The sequence below is a fragment of the Typha latifolia genome, chromosome 6, assembly GCF_019914945.1.
Source record: "Typha latifolia isolate L0001 chromosome 6, TyphaL0001v2, whole genome shotgun sequence".
NCBI lineage: Eukaryota > Viridiplantae > Streptophyta > Magnoliopsida > Poales > Typhaceae > Typha > Typha latifolia.
Genome location: NC_133091.1, coordinates 7,147,444 through 7,167,876, shown reverse-complemented (window position 1 = coordinate 7,167,876; position 20,433 = coordinate 7,147,444). Strand labels below are relative to the sequence as shown.

At 35.8% G+C, this 20,433-nt stretch overlaps 2 protein-coding genes across 3 annotated transcripts; one reads left to right on the top strand and one right to left on the bottom strand.

The window, feature by feature from the left end:
• Positions 1-5,318: 5,318 nt before the first annotated feature.
• LOC140791347 (membrane protein PM19L) lies at positions 5,319-6,625 on the top strand. The gene is made up of 4 exons (XM_073141882.1): positions 5,319-5,460; positions 5,545-5,764; positions 6,168-6,213; positions 6,288-6,625. Exons 1-4 carry the CDS (start codon positions 5,334-5,336, stop codon positions 6,387-6,389), a joined length of 495 nt encoding a protein of 164 aa, XP_072997983.1. The 5' UTR covers positions 5,319-5,333; the 3' UTR covers positions 6,390-6,625.
• Positions 6,510-19,950, bottom strand: LOC140791346 (DEAD-box ATP-dependent RNA helicase 57). Of its 2 annotated transcripts, none has more exons than XM_073141880.1 (12): positions 19,795-19,950; positions 19,591-19,705; positions 19,380-19,498; positions 19,207-19,298; positions 13,094-13,190; positions 12,928-13,008; positions 12,626-12,858; positions 8,599-8,805; positions 8,354-8,444; positions 7,716-7,838; positions 7,377-7,527; positions 6,510-7,040 (listed from the first exon to the last, which is right to left on the bottom strand). In XM_073141880.1, the coding sequence occupies exons 1-12, from the start codon at positions 19,873-19,875 to the stop codon at positions 6,832-6,834; spliced, it is 1,599 nt and encodes a 532-aa protein (XP_072997981.1). In that variant the 5' UTR covers positions 19,876-19,950; the 3' UTR covers positions 6,510-6,831. The 2 variants fall into 2 exon arrangements, with proteins under 2 accessions (XP_072997981.1, XP_072997982.1); XM_073141881.1 differs by having other exon boundaries at positions 8,599-8,793; positions 19,795-19,943.
• Between the last annotated feature and the right edge of the window lie 483 nt (positions 19,951-20,433).

Genomic DNA, 20,433 nt, shown 5'->3' with positions numbered 1-20,433 from the left:
CTCGGATGGTAATATCGGTGTGCGATACTGACCTATGTGATGGGCTTACGACTGAGCTCCTTAGTCTATGATAGCAAACAATTGCTCATGGTGTTCTACCGCTAGGATCTACCATCCCTTGAGGGTATACGTGTGGTCGGGTGTGAGATAATGATGTGGCCTACAAGCGTAGCTCTACAAGAACCTAAATTATAGGCTTGGAAGTCTGAGATGATACATATTATGTGGTGCAGCATTGACATATCCTCTAGGCGGAGCTCGATGTGAGCTTGAGTTTGAGGACTTGATAGTCCGGATGATATGTGGTAGGTTATCGATTGCTAATGCATGTGCGCATTGGATGAGCATGACGGGTATGTGATACTTGGTGCATTCTATTTGATCATGATGCACACATTCATATTTACTTATTATTGCATTTTTCATCACACTACTTTTAGACTATAGCAGTGGATACTTGATGCGCTTTATGCTCACCACCGGTTAGTGGAATTATTTTCAAATTAGTAGATGACCCCCGAGCTTGTAAAGGATCTGGTGAAGACTAGTTTTGAGTCTTCTAATTCTTATTATTTTTTATTCATGTAAATTAAGCTAAATGGCTTGTAGCTCCTACATGGGCTTCGTCTTATTTTTGTTTGGATTTGTATTTTGGGCTTCTTGTGGCCTTAGGGTTATGAGCTTCTTTGTCTGTATTATTTATTAAAATGTGAGTTTTTTGCTTGTATATTGTGTTGAAACATTGACCAGTAAGTCACGTGGTAACCACGTGGGTTCTACTCATGTGAGGGCACGTGTTTGATGATGGGTGTTACATTAGTAACCTAACATAGAAATTCTACTTAGCTTATAGTATAATATAAATGCATAAGATTGAATTAGAGTTGACACATGCTCAATTATGCTCGTCAATATACTAGTAGATACACTATCGCAGAAAGAGATCTCAAGACATAGAAGGAGATCAACATTTGAGAGCTCATCCCTATCTGGATATATTTTCTAAGAAAATGAATCTTCCGTAGTCTAGGAATAATACAAACGTTACCATAATATTGTGAGTATTATAATAATGCATATATTTTGTCTTTTATATATTATTCCTTATGTTCATGTCCTTTACTTTATGTGCATGTTATAAATTAGTGAGTTGATCCATGTTATCATAGAATCATGTATGTTATAATTATCATAAACATGACATGACAAAGATGATAAAAGAATTTATGTATATGAGGAAAGTCTTATAAACCTAGCGGTATCCGATAACATAGAGTTAAAGTGTCTTTTTTAGCTGTGCGCTCCTTATTGTACGATGATTTGAGCTGTGTACTCTTTATTCCATTTGTCTGCAATTATATTAAAGATAGGGCTTATGAGCTTGTGATCAGGGTCCTCAGTCGAATAGCCATAAACAACCAATCATATACAGTGTTGCTAGGCATGTATGAGTGTTATTACCGCTCTATTCTTTCCTCATTGTTTGTTTTGTTTCTGTGTGAGTTTGTAATATATTATGTGATTGCTTTCTATGAGCTTATGACATAATGGGTGAGAATTGACTTAAGCTCTATGTCAGCCTATAATATGACAAGTAATTACATAGTAGAATGTGATATAATTATTAGATATCTAATAAATCAACAGCAAATATTATATGAATTTTGGCTACCATTTATTTAGATTACACTATCATATTTCTTTAGCATTAAATATACTATTGTTATTTTACATTATATTTAGGCTTTTGGAGATTACACTTGCTTGGCATTACACTCACCACCTTTTAGTGAAATGTGTTATAGATCTAGAGGACTGCAAGTTTAGCATAAGGTAGTTGTTGCAGTGTAACTATTAGTTGTTTATGTTTTCTTTATTTAGATAAATAGTTGCTCCTGCATGGGCTTGATGTTTTTGGGTTGTAAGGACAGGTAGAGGTTTGTTGTGGCTTGTGTTTTATACTAGTATTGGACTTATATTTTGATAAAACCAATTATGGCTTTAACATTTTATAGAAATATTGATCACTGGGTCACATGAGCACCACATGAGTACTCCCCATGTGAAAGACACATGTAATTGGAGATAGATGTTTCAGTTAAGTACTTCTTGGCCTGACTAATCAACCCAAGAGATGGGATAAATTGGGTTTACAAACTAAATATAAAAGTAAAAAATCCAAGTATACAACTATACACACAAATTGCATTGATAATGAAAATTTTAAAACTTTATATAAATCTAGTATGAGAATGAAAAACTTTATGCTTATGAAATGAGTATGCTATGAAAACATAAATAAGAGAGAAAAGAAATTGTCAAGTGGAAACTTATTTTCTTCTCTAATATAAGCTGAACTAGATTACTTACTTTTTATATTATTTGATTTTGCCTTTGAAACTCTTCCTTCAATGAGGTATGAGCCTCATTTTATAGGCTTGAGAAGCTCTTCCCTGTTTTAAGTAGTTTAAAGCAATACATATTTGGCAAAGCATTTAACTTGTGTAGTTTTTGGTCAAATTTTTCTCTGAATTATAGAAACTTTTTGATAGATAAAATTGTCGACCATTTTGTGGGCAAAAGAAAAGTTGTAATTATTAGATTTTTTCTAATATGATAAAAATTATATCAAAAAAAAATTATGGTTAAAAGAATAAACATATCTCTAAATAGTGTTAATTTAAAAATAGCTATAAATAGTCAATTTACAAGCCCTATTGCGCATAAGTAACATCAAATTTCAAATATATTTGTATATAAAATTAATAGAATTTCAATTTTATTTTTCACATATAAAATGATACAATTTGGATTTTACCGATGTCGTCTCGAGCAAGGATACACCTTTCGGGTGTCTTTTCTTATTTTGGTAGTGTTTTATTCAGAGAAAAAAATAAGATTTCTGTAGGTTGCGTTCGAACGCGGGTGGTTGCGTTCGAACGCGGGTGGGTGCGTTCAAACGTGATTGCGAATGCTTGTAGGCATTCACAAATACAGAGAATGCATTTAGCGCATTCGAACGTAGTCGACAGAAATCCACTGTTTCTACAGTTAATAATTATCATTTTTGAATTGTTTGGTTAACCTCTTAAGGTGTAGATAGCAACCAAAAAGATAATAATCAAATAATTAAGGTTTTGCCCTAATCTTCTTCTTCTCCTTCTCTCTTGTTCCCTCATCCCACGGCTCTGCCACCTCTAGCCTCCCTCGACCGGCCACTCACCCTAGTCCCTTAGGGCAGCTCACTCCTTCTCTTTCTTCAGAACTCTCTACCTTCGCCCGAACTCTTTTCACCATCCATAGTCCTTCCACCACCACCTTCCTTATTGGTGCCACCCTATTAACGATGGCCTACCACCTCCATAATCTACCTAAGGTCCCATGCCCCATCCACGGATCCAAAGAACGGACTCCCTGACATCCGCCCACTTATCCAAATATATCTCCAGATCCCGCCATCCGATTCACCTGAAATTAGATTCATCGGAAAGTTCTTTTCTAGAGCTACGACTTATCAAAATTCATGTTGATCCGATGGCTATATTTCTAGGAATCCTCTTCTAAAGTTCTATGCAAGATTTTGTCTAAATCTAAAAACGTGATAGATCAAACCTTAATCTAGGAGAAATCGTATCATAAAAATTCATATTTATCATATCATCATATAGGATGTTATAACTAAAAATACAGACATACATCAATAATCAATTTGCCAAAAATATTGTTTTATAATTTCTAAATTGCAACATAAGTTTAAGAAATAAAACCTTAGAATTAAAAAATATATAGTATAATAAAGATCTGTATAAATGACGGCTAAAGCAAAGAGAGACAAAAGGGAACTTGTCAGAGAAGAAAGAGAAGGCTAGAGTAAGAGAAATAGAGAGATGCTGAGAGAGAGATAAAAAGAGAATCTATTCAATGTATGCCTAACACAAACCATAAGACTTTATTTTATAGTTAATAAAATAAAAAGTCTTAAAATAATAAAATCAAATAAGAAAAAAGCAATATGCTTATTCTACTAGTCTCCGTATCTCCTTCGAATTGGATCACAGTTTCACGCAAAACAAAGTTTAAATACTAAAGACTTAGATCAGAAAATTATGGATTAAATATTTTGTGGACACCATATGAATATTTTCTAATTACTTTTTTTAAACTGCATAGATTGTAAGTTCTTGCAATTGATGGAACTAATTTGAACTCTGACTTAAATCAGACTTGGATTGTAACAATTCACTATGTTTTTGTTCACCTTAGCTTCAAGGTGAGAAGGGCATTAATGACTCGGGTGGTCGAACCAACCCATGCGCGAGTAGCCGAACCGACTAGCGGGCGTCCATAGTAAATACGGATGGAAGAACCAGATTCCACTCGACCATCACGGTCGCAGATATCCATGGTGATTTCCAAGCAAATCATAGCCTCAAAGCTTCACTATTATTAATTACCCTAGTTGTGTTGAAGACTTCCGCAAAAAACGTGGATGAGCCACCTTCGTCGTGGTGGCTTGGATGTTGTGCCGGAGGGCAAGCTGAAATCAAGGCTTACGTGTGCATAAATTTTGTGACAACGAGCCGGCTGGATCTCTCGAACTAGGCCTAGATCATAGGTTTACCCCCATCTAGGGCTCTCTAATACCAATCGATGCAAATCGATGTAGAGAGATCTCTATCGTTCTAAGTAAATAGATTCAACAACTTGTTGCTAAAGTAAGCAAATAAAATTGTATCTGCTAATGGTTCTCTAATAAGCAGTGGCAATGATTATCCAGATGTATTGGATAAACCATGTGGAAAAGTAAATTATTTCGTTGAACAGTTAGGATTTCATGATCAACTTCAGTGATCGCTGGCTTAGTGTTGTTGGCTTGTTTCCAACTTTGTGACGTAAACTGTTGTTCGACCTGTGCAAGAGCAAAACGAGCCCATGCCAACCATCTATTAAAGCCCACAATCACAAATGGTGGAGTCGAGAGAAGAGCATCTATTATCTAAAGTGGACTCGATGTGGCATCTCTCCTAAAGAAGTCTCCACGTAACCAGGAAGTGAAGAAAAGAACTTATCTGCTCACCATGCAAATTCTGTATCTTAGGTAGTAGCTATCCCACGGTGTTACGTTCTGGAAGATCACACCAAATCCACGACATGCAGCCAAGAGTGAGATTCTTTCCTTCTTACAAGATAAAAGTGGAAGAAGAAACCTCTTGCCAAGCAAGCAAGTAACGAATCGGCTAATTAAAGAAGAGACAACTGCTAGTCAGCAAATATTCTTTGCTAGGCTATATATATTACCTATGAGTCGATGCCTTGCATTATAGCTATCACTAATGGCTTCCGGGGGCTCAAAGACTGTGGCTACCACCCTTCTCTTAGTCAACCTTATTATGTACGTCATCGTAGCAGCAATCGCTGGTTGGGCTCTTAACTACGGCGTCAATGAGACGCCCTATGCATGTAAGTAAATAAATACCCTGAGAAATTTAGTTCTCTCTTGATCAATATGCTAATAATGTTCAAATTTCATGTGAATACGAGCAGTATCGGGCTTGACTCCGCCAGCTCGGTTGTTTCCCATATACTTTCCGATCGGCAACTTAGCCACTGGCTTCTTCGTGATATTCTCCCTCATCACCGGAGTTGTCGGCATTGCTACTTCACTCACCGGCCTACAAGAGGTATCACGGTGGAATCCGGCCAGCCTATTGTCAGCTGCAGCCTCTTCAATTATTACTTGGGCCCTCACTCTTCTGGCCATGGGGTAAACATTTCTCAACCCTGTGAAATGGACTTTTGTTTGTTCCGGTTTTCTTAGCTAATTTTCAGAACATGTTAGTATCTTGCGGATTCGGCAATTTTTTAATCATTTAGGTAAAGAAGACTGATGAAACCCATACTTTGACCTATTCTGGCACATTATTTTACCTCACAAAAAAGCACACATTCCTCTTGAACTACCCAAATCTTATTCTCTCTCAGCACTACTACTTTGGCATATATCACATATCCTGACAGGCCCATTTACAATTCGTAGCTTCCGATTACTACTAAGAATACGCAATACATGAACCTGTAAATCCAGCATCTATCAAAAATTCTCTCTGGAGGGGAGAAAATGAAGTTTGAGATAATTGGGATAACCAATTTCAATTTTGCCTTTGCAGATTAGCCTGTAAAGAGATAAGCATCGGTTGGAGGAGTGCAAGCCTGGTAAGCTGAAAGAATCTTTACCTTGAAGAGAAGCTTCAGTACTGATGTAGCCTTTTCTTTTTCCTGCTTCACAGAGGACGATGGAAACGCTAACGATCGTCTTAACTGGAACTCAGTTGCTCTGCACAGGAGCTATCCATGCAGGAGCAAAGAACGCCAGCTTAGAAAGATTCTGAGCTCACAAGGATCATCCGTGCAATCATCCACCTCAAAAGTATCTCCCATATATTGAAGTATTTTACTTTGACACTTAGAATTTTGTGGAATGGAAAAATAAATAAATAACTCCTTGAGAATTTCAAATTAATCAGACACAATGTATAAACGAAAAAAGTGAAACTCCAGAGAATGTACATGGCAAGATTGCATGTTCATATGGAAGTAATACTACAATATAGCATTCTTTACTCTAGTTTCTTTCTTAGCATCAGCAAAAACGATGCATTGTTATCAATGGCAACTATGAGAGGTTTTGGGTTTCTGTAAAGGAAAATCTAACAAGAAAGATAAATAAGGATGAGAAATGAGTATTTAGCTTGTTCATGACTTACATATAATAACCAAAGAAATAACTGAAAAAGAATTCATCTAGTGTGGACTAACTTTCTCAAGTACAGTTTATTCTGCATTGTCCTCTGGTAACGTTGAGATTGAGTCTCTCTTAGGCCGGTGCTTTTTATGCTTGAGCTTAGGCAATGCTAATATCCAGGAGGGAACTTCACAGCCAGATGATGCCATCACATTGGCTACATTCCGTAAAAATGGCTTGTCCTCTTCAGTGTACAGCGTTATTGCTTCCCCAGGTCTACCAGCTCTTCCAGACCGTCCTAAAAAAGACAAACCATGGATTTAATGTCCACATATACTAAACCATAGCATATTGAGATAACATAAATAACAAGATACTGATAACTACATTTAGGATGATCTCTATTTTGAAAACATCATCTTGATGTAAGGTATATCTACAACCTACTTAAAATGGCTAAAGAAATTTCATTAAACCACCACTTCTCAACTCACAGAAACTAGTGCGCAAAGCTGACCGAGTCTAGCTAAGCTTGGCAAATAGGAAAAATCATCCGCATTGTTGACCGACTATGAAGATCTTTCGTTAATATTGGAATCAAAGAGAGATTTATGGGCTAGACCATGTTACGTACCAATTCGATGAATATAAGCTGCACCTGATTCTGGAAAATCATAGTTAATCACACAGTTGACGCCCTTAAAGTCCATGCCCCGGGAAATGACATCAGTTGCTATTAAAACCCAGGTCTTTCCTGCTCTGAAGTTGTCAACAGCATCTTCTCTCTAGGGACATAAAAGCAACAAAACAAAATTAAAAAAAAAGGGGAAGAAGTCAACATCAAAGTCCATCAGAGATTTTTCAGAATTCAAAAAAGAACAAAGAAAAAATAGTGCCTGCAATATTACATTCAGCACAACTGCCCTACTAGGGATCAGGAACAGCAATAGTAGAATATTTCTAAGAGCAATACCTGTTGCTGAGTGAGATCTGCATGAATCACATCAGCTTTAATGTCATCAAATGCCACTTCCTTGTAGAGTTCCTTAGCCCTTTCTTTGCTTTGAACAAACAGCAAGACTGGGGGATTTAGACACTACCAGCAAAAAGATATCCAATTAGAAACCAATAAGAAAATATAGCATGTGATAAGTTCTAACAACTAAAAACAGCTGAAAAATAAAAGCACATTTACTTCTCCAGAGTTATTATGAATGGTTCCTACTTTCTACATTGTGAGTTGGATGCCTATATTTGATCAATATTTGCTTATGAAGAGTTCAAGAAAGGCCTGAATTAGACAAGCTGCAAAAACAGAATCTTGTATGAGTTTTGGAACTTCTAGTGAATAGGTGCATAATGGCTCCTAACACAAACAACTTTAAGCATACCCTCTGAAAAATTGGAAAAAAAAAGGGCAATATACATTATCAGACCAACAAATCAGATGAGAAAATGCAGCACAAGAAACATAGATGTACTTGGAGAAAACGAAGGTAGATCACATCATTTTTGTCATGCTTTAAAATAAATATGCTGGCAAAGACATCATAGTGTTACTGTAGCAGGAAATGTAGATATAGTACAACAGAAGGATGAACACCACCACACCTGGGCAAAGCTTTGCCTAAGAGCAAGCAGCTTTCCCTTCTCACTTCCAGCAAAAACCAATTTTTGTTTAATCAATTCAGAGGCAGAATTCCTGTCAAGGTCTCTAACAAATAAGGCATGTACAAAAGACTGCAAAAAATATCAAGGCAAATTGGACTTTGATTTCTTCCGTTATGAATTGAAGTAACAATCTAACAGATATCTATATAGCACACAAGAACAATGAGGAAAACAAGAAAACTCACTTTCTACCCACAATGATTCGAACTGCATCATGCATTATCGAACGAGCTAGTTCCTCAACAGAATCAGGCAAGGTAGCACTAAACAGAGAACGGACAATCGAAGGATTTGAGCAAGCTTTTACAACAGAATCTATTTGCTCGACAAACCCAAGCTCAAAAAGCTTATCAGATTCATCCAGGACAAGGTATTCCACCCTGCACAAAAAACTAAGATCAAGATCAATAATCAACTCCTTGAGACCAATTCATTCCAACAAACACTATATGTTAAACTCTTAACTCAGATGGACTTCACTATCTAAAAATCATATTTAGTGAAAAGAAATATTCTTACTCGAATTACTAGGAAAAGCTCAGAAGCATCAACCAACTTCATAGGTTGATGCTATTTCAGACAATTAAAACCAGATTATACAGTATTATACAATGTGCTTCAATTTTACTTTTTAGTCAAACAACAAATCATAGTTATACAGGTTAGATCAAATAAAGTATCACAAAATCATATTGATCATTAATCTTCATAGTGTACTTAACTTATCCTAGGAGTTTGGTTACTTATCCTAGGAGTTTGGTTAAGTTTAATTTACATAACTAACAATATAGTGTTTCCTGCAAATATTTAGTAAAGTGTATAGCTCAATTGGTAGATATTGAAAATGCAATGTCCTATTAAATGCAAATTTCTGGGAACAAAAAAGTCTCTCCCTCAATCCCTACTACCCTAATCCTCTCAGCTCTCCCTCTCTCGAGCTCCCTCTCCAACGGTCGACAACGCAGGGCAGCATTGGCGAGCGGCGGATATATGCTCACTTTCACTCTCTTGCCACCCCTACCGGTGCGACCACCACCTCCCACATCCCAATCTCACTCTCCCATAAACTCTCTCTCGCACACACACACCCATCTATCTACACTAAAACCCCCCCAACCCCCCAACCCCAACAACTAGTGGCCATCAGCAACTGCTACCTCCCATAACCCTCATATCTACCTTTGTCTCTCTCTATCTCTCAATCCCATCTTACACTCTATCTTTCTCACTCTCCTAATCCCACCCCCCTGCGGCCACCAAATGTGTCTACTGATTATTAGATTATTGATTATTGACTAGTAGATTAGACTAATTAGTATTTTATTTAGTAGATTACTACTAACTAATTTTTATTTTTTAGTAAAAGTAGGATGTTGATTATTATTTACTGCTAATTAATGTTTAATAGTGTATTAATTGTGAATGGTTTGGAGAAGATTTGAATCCTAAAAAACCATTGCTCTGATATTAAAATGAGGTGAAACAATGGGATCATTTGATGTGATTCGTGCCGAACCGAGTCATCTCGTGCACATTAGGCTCAGGCATGAAGGCATTAGGCTCATGAACCAAGTCATTTATCTAGTTAGTTTCTGTTTTCATTCTTAGTTCAGTTAGCTTGAGTTGTTTAGTTAATGGTATGTTGGTCTAGTCTTGAACAGATTTGCTTAATTGGTTTTGGTTAACCGGTTAGCCTCCAACATATATTATGGAGTGCAACCAGATTTGGATTATGCATGAATTATCAGGTTAGCCTATCTTCTCCTCTCTAATATGAAGCTCCTCCCTCCTTGCTCAAATCCTAGCAACGCGCCACCTTGCCATTGTCTACTTCTTGCCTATTTCAACCATCAGACCCTCCCTCCTCCTTGGGACACCAACACCTTCTCTCCCCTCTTCCTTCACCCTACTACACCACGTGCAAACCTTACTTGAACACATGACCAAGTCTCCATCTCCACCATCATCATCTCGCCGATATCCAACACCTCCACTGGAACTTCGCCGACTTTAGCCCTAGCTACGATCTGAATCTATGAAGGGCGTGAAAATCAATTTGTAGATCAAGCGGTTACGGAACGAACCCTTCTGGTTTCGTAATCTTCCCGCTACGAACGAATATCTAGCAAATATTCTCGTCCGACTACGAAGTCTACCTTCCTACACTCAAGCTTGATCTAGTAGCCAAGTTCGGGTCATAATATTATTAGGATTCTAGGAATGATGATGGTTAGAAAAAGAAAATTAATGGGGTTTCACACATCTATTCTCAACTAGGGTTTCACATCCAAAACCCACATTAAAGATAAATCTCAAAAAAAATTATTTCTTCATGAACTCCGATTGAGTAAAAAGCTAGCCTATATATAGACATTATAAATGACAATAAGCAAATAACATCTTAAACAATTGCAAAAAAGCAAATATAATCCTACACACCATAAATAGCAAATGTATAAAAAAAATAATCGACTTAAGACATTTCCTGAAGGAGAAACTGCATTGATACATCTGCTCATGTAATATGTTAGTGACGTCCGCATCAGAAGCATATTGTTCATGTTAAAAGTGATATTGTGCCTTATCCAAAAGCCACTAATGCAGCAAAAAAGATTATTAAGGAACATCTAGATGGGATCAAAATTAAAAGAATGATAAATCAAGAGAGGCAACAGAATTAAGGGCAAAAGTAAATATTTTTGGAGTGAGGGATAATCCGAAAATTTTAGATGTTTCTTTGAAGTAAAAGACCAAGGACTAAACGTCTTTTAGACAAATTCACAGTGAAGAAAGATAGTAAAAAAGAACTGAACATTAAAGATACTTTTGCGAAAGAAGAAAGAAATATAATGAATATATGATTATCATTTGTTGGTTGTGCTTTTATATTTTGATAAAAGCATTATGCAAACCAAATGTTACTTGTGCGTATATAACATTGTTCTACACATTATTTAGTACAGTTATACATATGCTAGTTTATTACAAGACAATATAGTATATATTAATATCATATATAATATTAAATTTATTTAATATATCAAAATACCAAGCTGCATAAGCGCCCACATATGCATGCATTCGCATAGCATATATCAACGACGTTTTTCACAACATTGATTTGAAAAACAATCACGGTTAATTACACTTAGCCATCCTAAACTATCATTGTTTCCACATATACCCCTTGCCTAAAAAAATTCTTAGTTCAAAGAGTTCATATAGTTTTCTTTCGTAATTAAGGAGTCATAGATTTTTTTTCTTAGTTCAGGAATTTTATATGGAAAAAGTTTAGAATGTATATGTAAAAAATTGTGATAGTTCAGGATGAGCTAAGTGTAATTATCCCTTTGATTTATGCTTTATAGGACTAATTTTTTATTATGGTTCTATTTTATTTTGTACACATTACATTTAGGTGCCTTCCAACTAAATAATTGTGTCTCTCCCCAATAGACACATTTCAGTCATGCTAAACAAGCTAACATCAATTTTATTTGCTTCAAGTACAACAAAAGTTTATTATCCAAAATGGAATATTCCTTCTCAATTTTTTCCTCTAATATTATGACCCTAATACAACAATAATACTCTAACATCAAATATCACTCTGAACTGATGAACATTATATGTGACCTATCGAGAGAATGAAAATAGTAACATAACAAAGACTCAACATTTTGATAAATCTATAATGCATTGTACCCCCATATCATGTTTCTAGTACTTACTCTAAATTGCTCATATGATACCTATATCGGTAAAGTTCATCATCATATGTAATTATCTAAAATATTTGCAAAAATAGATTTGTATCAAAATTAGACTTTTATTCTTAGTTTCTAAAGCTAAAGGCTTTGAAAGAATATTGATGTGTTTAGATGCATGTACACTTCATCATGTTTCATATAAATAATTAAGATTTCCTCTATCTGATCTTGATATCTTTGCCTCACCATGCCAACCAAGAAATGATAGCAAAAAATTTATTATCTGCATATGCAAGAACAAAAGGAATAAAGCATGATTCTAAACATAGACAAAAGCAGACTTAACCAATATTATCAGAAATCAATGCAAGATTTTCCTCCCAAGGGCACTTATGAAGGAGAGAAATATGAATTCAACGAAGCATCAGAGTGGATTATTTCTGATTTTTACATCATCCTAACAAATAAACCGGGAAGAAAAAAGGTCTCTCCGAATACTGACCTACACAAATCGAGCTTCCTATTGCGCATAGCATACTCCAACCGAAGTGGAGTCGACACAAGAACGTCACATGGCATTTTCTCAAAATCACCACATCTTGATAGCTCCTTAGTCATTAACTTAATGTAGAATTTCCTTCCTTTTGCCAACTTCTTGCACTCTCTCGTAGTTTGTGCAGCCAATTCTCTCGTAGGACAAAGGATTAAAGTTTTGACACCATCTTTAGATCCTGGCTATTAACAACAAATCTTAAAGGAGTCCAGATATTAGTTATAAATAATAAGCACACTACTAGATGCTACCTTCAGTTTCGTAAGCATTGGGCATAAAAATGCCAATGTCTTGCCAGAACCTGTGGGTGCACAGGCAAAGCACTCCCTCCCCTGAGTTAAGACCCACCGAATTAGTTTAAACATAAAAATAAATACTTTAAAGAGAAACATTAAACGCAGACGAAGAAGCACTTACGGAGAGGAGTACTGGAATAGCCTGCCTTTGAATAGGTGTAGGATCTTTAAATCCGAGCCCCCACAAGTTCTGCAACAAGTAGGATTTGCAGCCATACCTGCTGACTAACAAGTTATTAATATGACATGTAGCATTACTTGAATTTGAAAATCAACAAAAATTAAGATCTTATGTTGTGGATGAAATAAGTGCAAGCTTGAAAGAAAGAAAGTGCCAAGAATAGCTTTCTCCATGTATATTTATTGATACTTCAGAGGGCAAGGATGACACCACGGGCATAACCCAGGAAATACATTACCACAATCTGTAACCCTTGGTTCACATTCAAGCAGCATTGAGCAGATCAGAGATTTTAGATTCCTAATGCACAGGTTCAATAGTTATAAACCAAACAACCCTATGTTGGAACCTCCCCAAAAGTAGCTAAGTTGATTCTCTAAGCTCAAATCTTCTCCTATCAAGTTAAGTTAAACCAAATTCAGCAGTGTTTGTGTCACACCCCCTACTAACACTATAGTAGATAAGTATGACCGGCCGCGACTCCATTGGGACAGTGCCCAGTAGAGCGCAAGGCCTATAATACCCAAGTAATATTTGATTATCTACCTATACTATAACACATTTGATTTCTTCTTTTTTTCTCCAATATGCAAAACTTAATCATCATAGTATAAAACAATGCAGAGGTGCATCTATATAAACTCTTAAATAGAAAACATAACCTAGAGATATTATTTACATCACCACCAAAATTAGTATACATATTAAACTTGTATTTTTGACATATAACACAAGCCATAACTACCCTTAAAAAGGTAGGATACAAAATGTGACATCTAGTAGTGTGCTACCAAAATGACGTTGTAGAGAGCCCCACTATATGTCCTCACACTTCATAAGTCATATGAAATGGAGGAAAATAGCAATAATGAGCTCACATCCCAGCTCAGTATAGAACATTTTTGAAAATCAAATACATAATTAGAAATATACTTGAGTAAGCAATTAACTAATATTTAAATTAAAGTATCAAAGCATAATGTAAAAAAATCCATTACACCATATTCAAATTGAAGTATCAAGCATAATGTAGAATCAAATCTATTGCACCGTACAAAATAAATCATTATACATTAGAGCACAGTTAAAATCTCAACATATATTAATTTAAGCAACCATGGCCAATGTTAGCCCACTGACAAGCCTGTCCCATTTTAACTCCTAGATACTAGAGTATCTGTGTATTGGCCCCACTGATAGGGCCCGCCCCAATTAACCCCCGGGGTACTAAGGTCCATCCCATTTATACTCCAGTATACTAGAGTTTTCAGATTTCTATGCGTGTGATCACATGCTAGTGTCTGCCCACTAACCAAGCCATATAATACATGGTTCCTATAAAATAACTTTAAAAATGGCTTTCAAGCCTATAATCCAACATATAGCTTACAAAACTTTCAAATATTCAAGTGTTATTCCATCATAAAATCATCAGATAGTGTAATAACCCAAAAAAAACAAAAATAATAATAATAATAATAATAATAACCCAGAAAAAATAAATAATAATAATAATAATGTATAAATTAAATATATAAAAAAAAGAGAAAAAAAAAATATAAAAAAAATTTGATGTTGCATGGCACGAGCTCATGCCATGCAACTTGTGGGCGCACGTTGAGGGCGCCACGTGCACCCACAATCGCCGGCCCGGCCAACCGGGCCGGGCCAGCTGGCTGCGGCGGGCCCCGCCGCCGCCGCAGCCCTTCCCCCTCCTTCACCGCCTCTCTCTCTCTCCCTCTCTTTCGGTCTCTCGCTCTCACTTATTCTCTCTCTCTCTCTCTCTCGTCCACGTTGTCCTACCACCACCGCCGCACACCCCCCTCACCGCCTCTCTCTCTCCCTCTTTATAGGTCTCTCTCCAACTCTCTCTAACTCTCACTCTTACCCTCCTCTCTCTCAACCACCTCTCTCTCTCGAGCTCTCTTTCTCTCCTCTTATCGACGCAGGCCTGCCCGCGTCGCCGTCGTCGCTACCGCTGAGGTGAGCCTCCCTCTCTTCCCTTTTCTTCTTCTTCTTCTTCTTCTTCCTCCCCTCTTCATTTTACCTTCTCTGGCAATAAAAGACATGTCTAAATCACTTATGTTATTAGTTAATCTAAATTAGATTTTTAGTTTAATTTTTCAAGAATAGATATATTTAGTAACATGGTTATTAGATAAGTGTAATTAGTGTAATTTTAGTTAATTATAATTATAAATATTTGTACATAAATATATTTTTAACTTCATATATTTTTATTAGATTAATATATGTCTTTATAATTAGGTATATATATATACGTACAACTTATTATACATTATTATGTATGCAATATAATAGTAGGCTTATTTAATGTTTATATTACATGATTAAGTAAAGATTATTTTATATGCAACTTTTAATTTGTTTAGTAAGGGTAGTAGTGACAAAATAATTAAAGTATAATTATATAATATTATATAATATAGGTGCTTGTATTTTAAATTATATTATTGTACATGTAGCTCTTTTACGTTTTGTTTTTCATCAAAAGAGATTGACTATTATATATTTAATATATAATTGGCAAACTATGGTTTTATAAATAAATCTACAATTAGAATAATAACATATTAATATTATTATAATTAAATATATGATATAGATCAAATAATTTAATAAAAACAAAAGAAGAAATTTTAAACCTAATAGATCATCATATGTTACACAAACGGATCCCAATTGGATAAATAAATAACTTTACATTATTTAAACATTTTCAGATCCAACCCCCTTAATTGAGACCTCGTGGACCTTGCTAGCGATGAGTGTCACTCGGTTGATTGGCAGATGTGAGGGATACGTGGTTTACGTCTTCTGATCAAGTGTGAGTAGTCTTATCCCCTAGACGCCTTTCTCAAATTAGGTTATATTATATATTATATATTATGTATTAGTTGTTTTAGTTGTATCTTGATAGTTTGTTGTGGCATGTGTGGGTCCTACCAGATTATGTAGTGGTTTAATGTATATTATTGTGGACTGAGATATTCATATGTTAACAGATTTATTTGGTTAATAGTATGATTTATCTAGTAATGGATTATGTGATTATGGATAGGTTAGCAGGTTTTATTTGATGATGTCATGATTATATGTGCACAGGAGAGTATCTATGTGTGACAAGCCCCGCCCGACTTGTCACATATGCCACGCGTGCCGTGTGGATTAAACCACTACATAATTTTGATGCGTTCAAACACGATCGGGCGCGTTCGAATGCGATCGATGGGAATCCTTTAGAATTAGGATTTCATATTATTTTAGGGCTTGTTGGCTAGCCTCTATATATATGTGAATGGCAGCCAAATTCATCATGGAATTGGATTATTGATTTCTTGCCTCTTATCTTCTCTCTAGACTTCTCTCTCCTCCCTCTTTACCAACCTTCCACCTCTACCGTTGGCAAAGCTTCTTCTTTGGAATCTCGACCACTTCGTTCCCTTCGTCTACATCCTTTAACCATATACACTATCCACCTTCATCTTCATACCCATCCATAACCCTAACATCCACTCCACCCGTCACCACCATCATCACCCACGTTATTCCGTATTTTCGTCCCTACTACAATTTGAATCTGTGAAGGGCGTAAATACGAAAGTAGTAGATCAGAAAGTTACAAATCTAACCCAATTGGTTTCGTAATTTTCTGACCACCAAAGAATATCTGACAAATATTTTCTTACGGTTGCGCGGACTGATTCCTATAATACATTCAGATCTTAAAGGAATAGTAGCGTAGCCTATCTTTGGTTCGAGAACTTATCAAGTGATATCAGAGCTTAATAAGTGGTATCAGAGCTTAACAAGTGGTATCAGAGCTTATCAATTAGTATCAGAGCTTAACATATATATATCGGGTCAGTGGGTTGACCCGACCTAACCCAACCCATACACTTAAATGGGTCAAAATGGGTCAATGGTATTAACTCGAACACAACCAGATTATTAATCAGGCAGATTAATGTATTTATGACCCAAACCCGATTAATAACCGAGTTATCGAGCCGGGTCTATTTTTACCACCCTTATCGGCATGTAGAAGGAAATGAAGTAGCAGCATTGCTTATCAGCAAAGAATATTTCATTTTAAAAAAAAAGCATTTGGAGAAGATGTTAGGGAAATGAATAGAATAACTCAAATAAAAGGAGAGGAGAATAAATTGGCCAAGTCAAAAAGGAAGCAAAATTGTATCATTTATACCAACATTTTGGACCAAGTATAATGACCTAAGCCCTGATCACAATCAAGATTCAATCAATCCACGGTAATATTGGTTGGGTCGCATCAAGGAACTAAAATTCCCCAAAAATACTATGTGAAGACAATTTAAAACTTTCTCAAAACAAGTTTCTATGACTTCTCTTTACCTGTAACTAAAACATATCTAGATAGTAAATATTTAGCATTTACTCATAATAGACAATCAAAACACCTAGTAAAATGAAGAATCAAAAATACATAAAGATTTGCAGTTCCACTGCATCAGAAGCACATCAATTTAGATTTTAGACTTGAATTGATATTTTATAGCCCTAAAACCATCTAGGTGACACTAAAATGTCTACCATGGTGTGGCCAACTGCTCAATCCATACTTAGTCATGCATGCTTTGTAAGATCTTGTATAATTATGTTAACAACAATTTCAAATTCTAGTAATAGACTAGATAGTTCAAGGTGCCATTGTCAACCAGTAGTAGTACAACCCACTCAATCATTACGAGTCTATGACCATTACACGGGAACCCCAAACCTCACCTAATTAGTTTCATTCATGGCAAGTACAGTTGTTGGGTTTGGATATGTATCTAAATATCAGGTCCTTTGGATCCTCTGAAAATCCTCACTAACTATATGGCTGACAGTATTTGCCCTGTGAAAATACGCATTCTTGAGTAATGAAAAGGCATTGTGAATATTGTGTTACACCATAAACAAGTATGTACGTTAAACAATTCAATAGAGTTGAAGATGCATTCATACCACCAGTAAAAAAACATATGCATACATAGACACTATTGTCTGCATCTTAAGATTCATAGCCTAGGTGTCCTGATTCAGATAAAAAATTACAAGTTAATTATATACAAACCACCTTGGGATGGGAATAAAAAGAAGATTAAGATTCAAATCCTTGGATCAAATATCTAACTTAATCAATATTGATCAGAAAGAACTTACAACTTTCTCAGCTTTCCAAAAAGAAATCTCTGAATATATGTCCCTTCCTTGCGGAAGGACTATTAAATAGTTTTGGTTTCATCATCGAAGGAAAAAAGTTTGATCTTCATGTCCATATCTGCTAATCAATGAGTTTCTAATAGTGGCTTTTCTATATTGTTCAAAATTTTCTGCTATTAGAACTGATATTTTTGGACATCAAAAGATCTTCTAATCCACAACGGTGCAACCTAAACCAATTAAATACACCCTAGTGTTTCATGATCCCATCCCTTTGTGGCATTGAGATTGGTTAAGATCAGGTCATCTTCAAGCTAAACGTTTGACAGAAATCTTAACTTGCATTAGGTTGAGACTTCCGGGACATACCCTAAAACTTACTCTAATCGAGGATCTGATCAAAGTGCTAGCACATAAACCAAGAGACCAAGTAGTAAAATAATGGGTAACTTTTAAAATAAATCTAGCGGGTTTGCAAGGGGAATGGCGCTCTCTTGAAAGTCTTGAATGCATGTGGCTCTGCCAGTGGACCACATTGTGTTCATGCTGATTAATAAGGAAAAGTGCAAGAACTAACGTTAGTCTTGCCACCAATAGCCATACAATGGAGTTCTGTTATTTAGTTATAAAATAGTCATCTTTCAAAACAGATAAATTGAGTTATCCAGGATCAGATCTAATATCATAGACACAAACATGGCAGGAAGGAAAATTAATAGAATACACCAATGCATTTATTTAAGTAACAACAAAGATATCTATATATTTGTAAACTTGCAATATTGCTTGCAAATAATTCCTTCACTCCAAAGCCCAATTTGACGAATAAGAAAAGATAAACTAACCTTGATTTCAGTTCAGCAAAACTCTCCAGTGGAGGAGGAACATTATAACCTGAGACATGAATCCCATACTTCTTACGCAGTATCGAAGCTCTCTGAAATCAAGAAAAAGTATATCTTTTCCAGATTAACTCAAAAAAATTGATTAAAAATTTTAATAAAAGAAGTTGTGAGACCTCAATCTCCTTTTCCACTTCCTTCCTATGATCAGCTTGATTTTCTTCCTTAGATTTTGAGCTTCCACCCGTAGATACGAACTCAGAGCTCTTGAAAACAATGAAACCCTCGACGGTCTCTAACAGAGGGAAAAAAAAAACAAAGAAGATCAACACAGAGCGATCGAAATAGAGATATTTTATTTTACTAGATTAGGTGCAGAGATGTCACCAGAAGTCTTATCTTTCCTCTTCCTCTTCTTCCCCTTCTCCTTCTTCTCCGGCGATCGCGGAGGCTCAGCTTCTCCCTCGGCTTCGTGCGTATCTGTCAGCGAATCCTTCTTTGGCTGTTGAGCAAGAGAGTTAGGATAAGGGTTCAATGAGATGAGAGAAGTTCTATAGAAAGTGGAGAGAGAGAGACAGAGGATGCTCTTGCCTTGAAGCGTTCGATGTCGCCGGCGAATCTCTTGCGGTTAAAATGTGTGCCGGCGAAGAGGAGCGACGAGGACTTCTCCATTGGATTTACTGTCTTCGTCTGCGAAAGCCTCTTCTAAACCCTAGCAAGCTTCCTATCACGGCCCTTCCAAATTCCGACCCAAATCCAAGCGTAGCGCCAAATCTAAATTTCGTTTTGACCAAATTGCCCTTAGGGACACCATGCCAATTTTTTTTGTTTTTTACTTTTTTGTTTGTTGTTTTTTTTTTTTTTTGATTCAAAGGTAAAAGTTCCACTTATACCAAAAAAAAAAAAAAAAAAACCATTAGAGCATCTGCTCCAAATATGGAGCCAAAAATGGAGCAACAGCCCTAGGCTCCATATATATTATAATAATAATATAATATATATTATTATATTAGCTATTTTAAATTGCTTAATAGATCATCTTAGCGTTATTATTTTTTATTAAAATATATATGGTTAGAAAACTCTCATCGAGATCTTTAAAATAAGATTAATATTCAATAGTTTTAGAAGTAATTTTAAATTACTAATTTTTTAATCAAACGCATCGAAATTACATTACACGAAATAAACATCGAAATAAGCATTACATGTCATTAACTAAAAATATCA

What these genes read in the sequence shown, in the direction of transcription:
- LOC140791347 (XM_073141882.1), top strand. Translation starts at nt 5,334, where the DNA reads ATGGCTTCCGGGGGCTCAAAGACTGTGGCTACCACCCTTCTCTTAGTC. An exon ending in CAATGAGACGCCCTATGCAT is followed by an intron (nt 5,461 to 5,544) that starts GTAAGTAAATAA and finishes GAATACGAGCAG; the next exon opens with TATCGGGCTTGACTCCGCCA. An exon ending in GTTGGAGGAGTGCAAGCCTG is followed by an intron (nt 6,214 to 6,287) that starts GTAAGCTGAAAG and finishes CCTGCTTCACAG; the next exon opens with AGGACGATGGAAACGCTAAC.
- LOC140791346 (XM_073141880.1), bottom strand. Translation starts at nt 19,875, where the DNA reads ATGGAGAAGTCCTCGTCGCTCCTCTTCGCCGGCACACATTTTAACCGC. An exon ending in TTTGCTGAACTGAAATCAAG is followed by an intron (nt 13,191 to 19,206) that starts GTTAGTTTATCT and finishes GTTAGTCAGCAG; the next exon opens with GTATGGCTGCAAATCCTACT. An exon ending in CTATTCCAGTACTCCTCTCC is followed by an intron (nt 13,009 to 13,093) that starts GTAAGTGCTTCT and finishes GTCTTAACTCAG; the next exon opens with GGGAGGGAGTGCTTTGCCTG.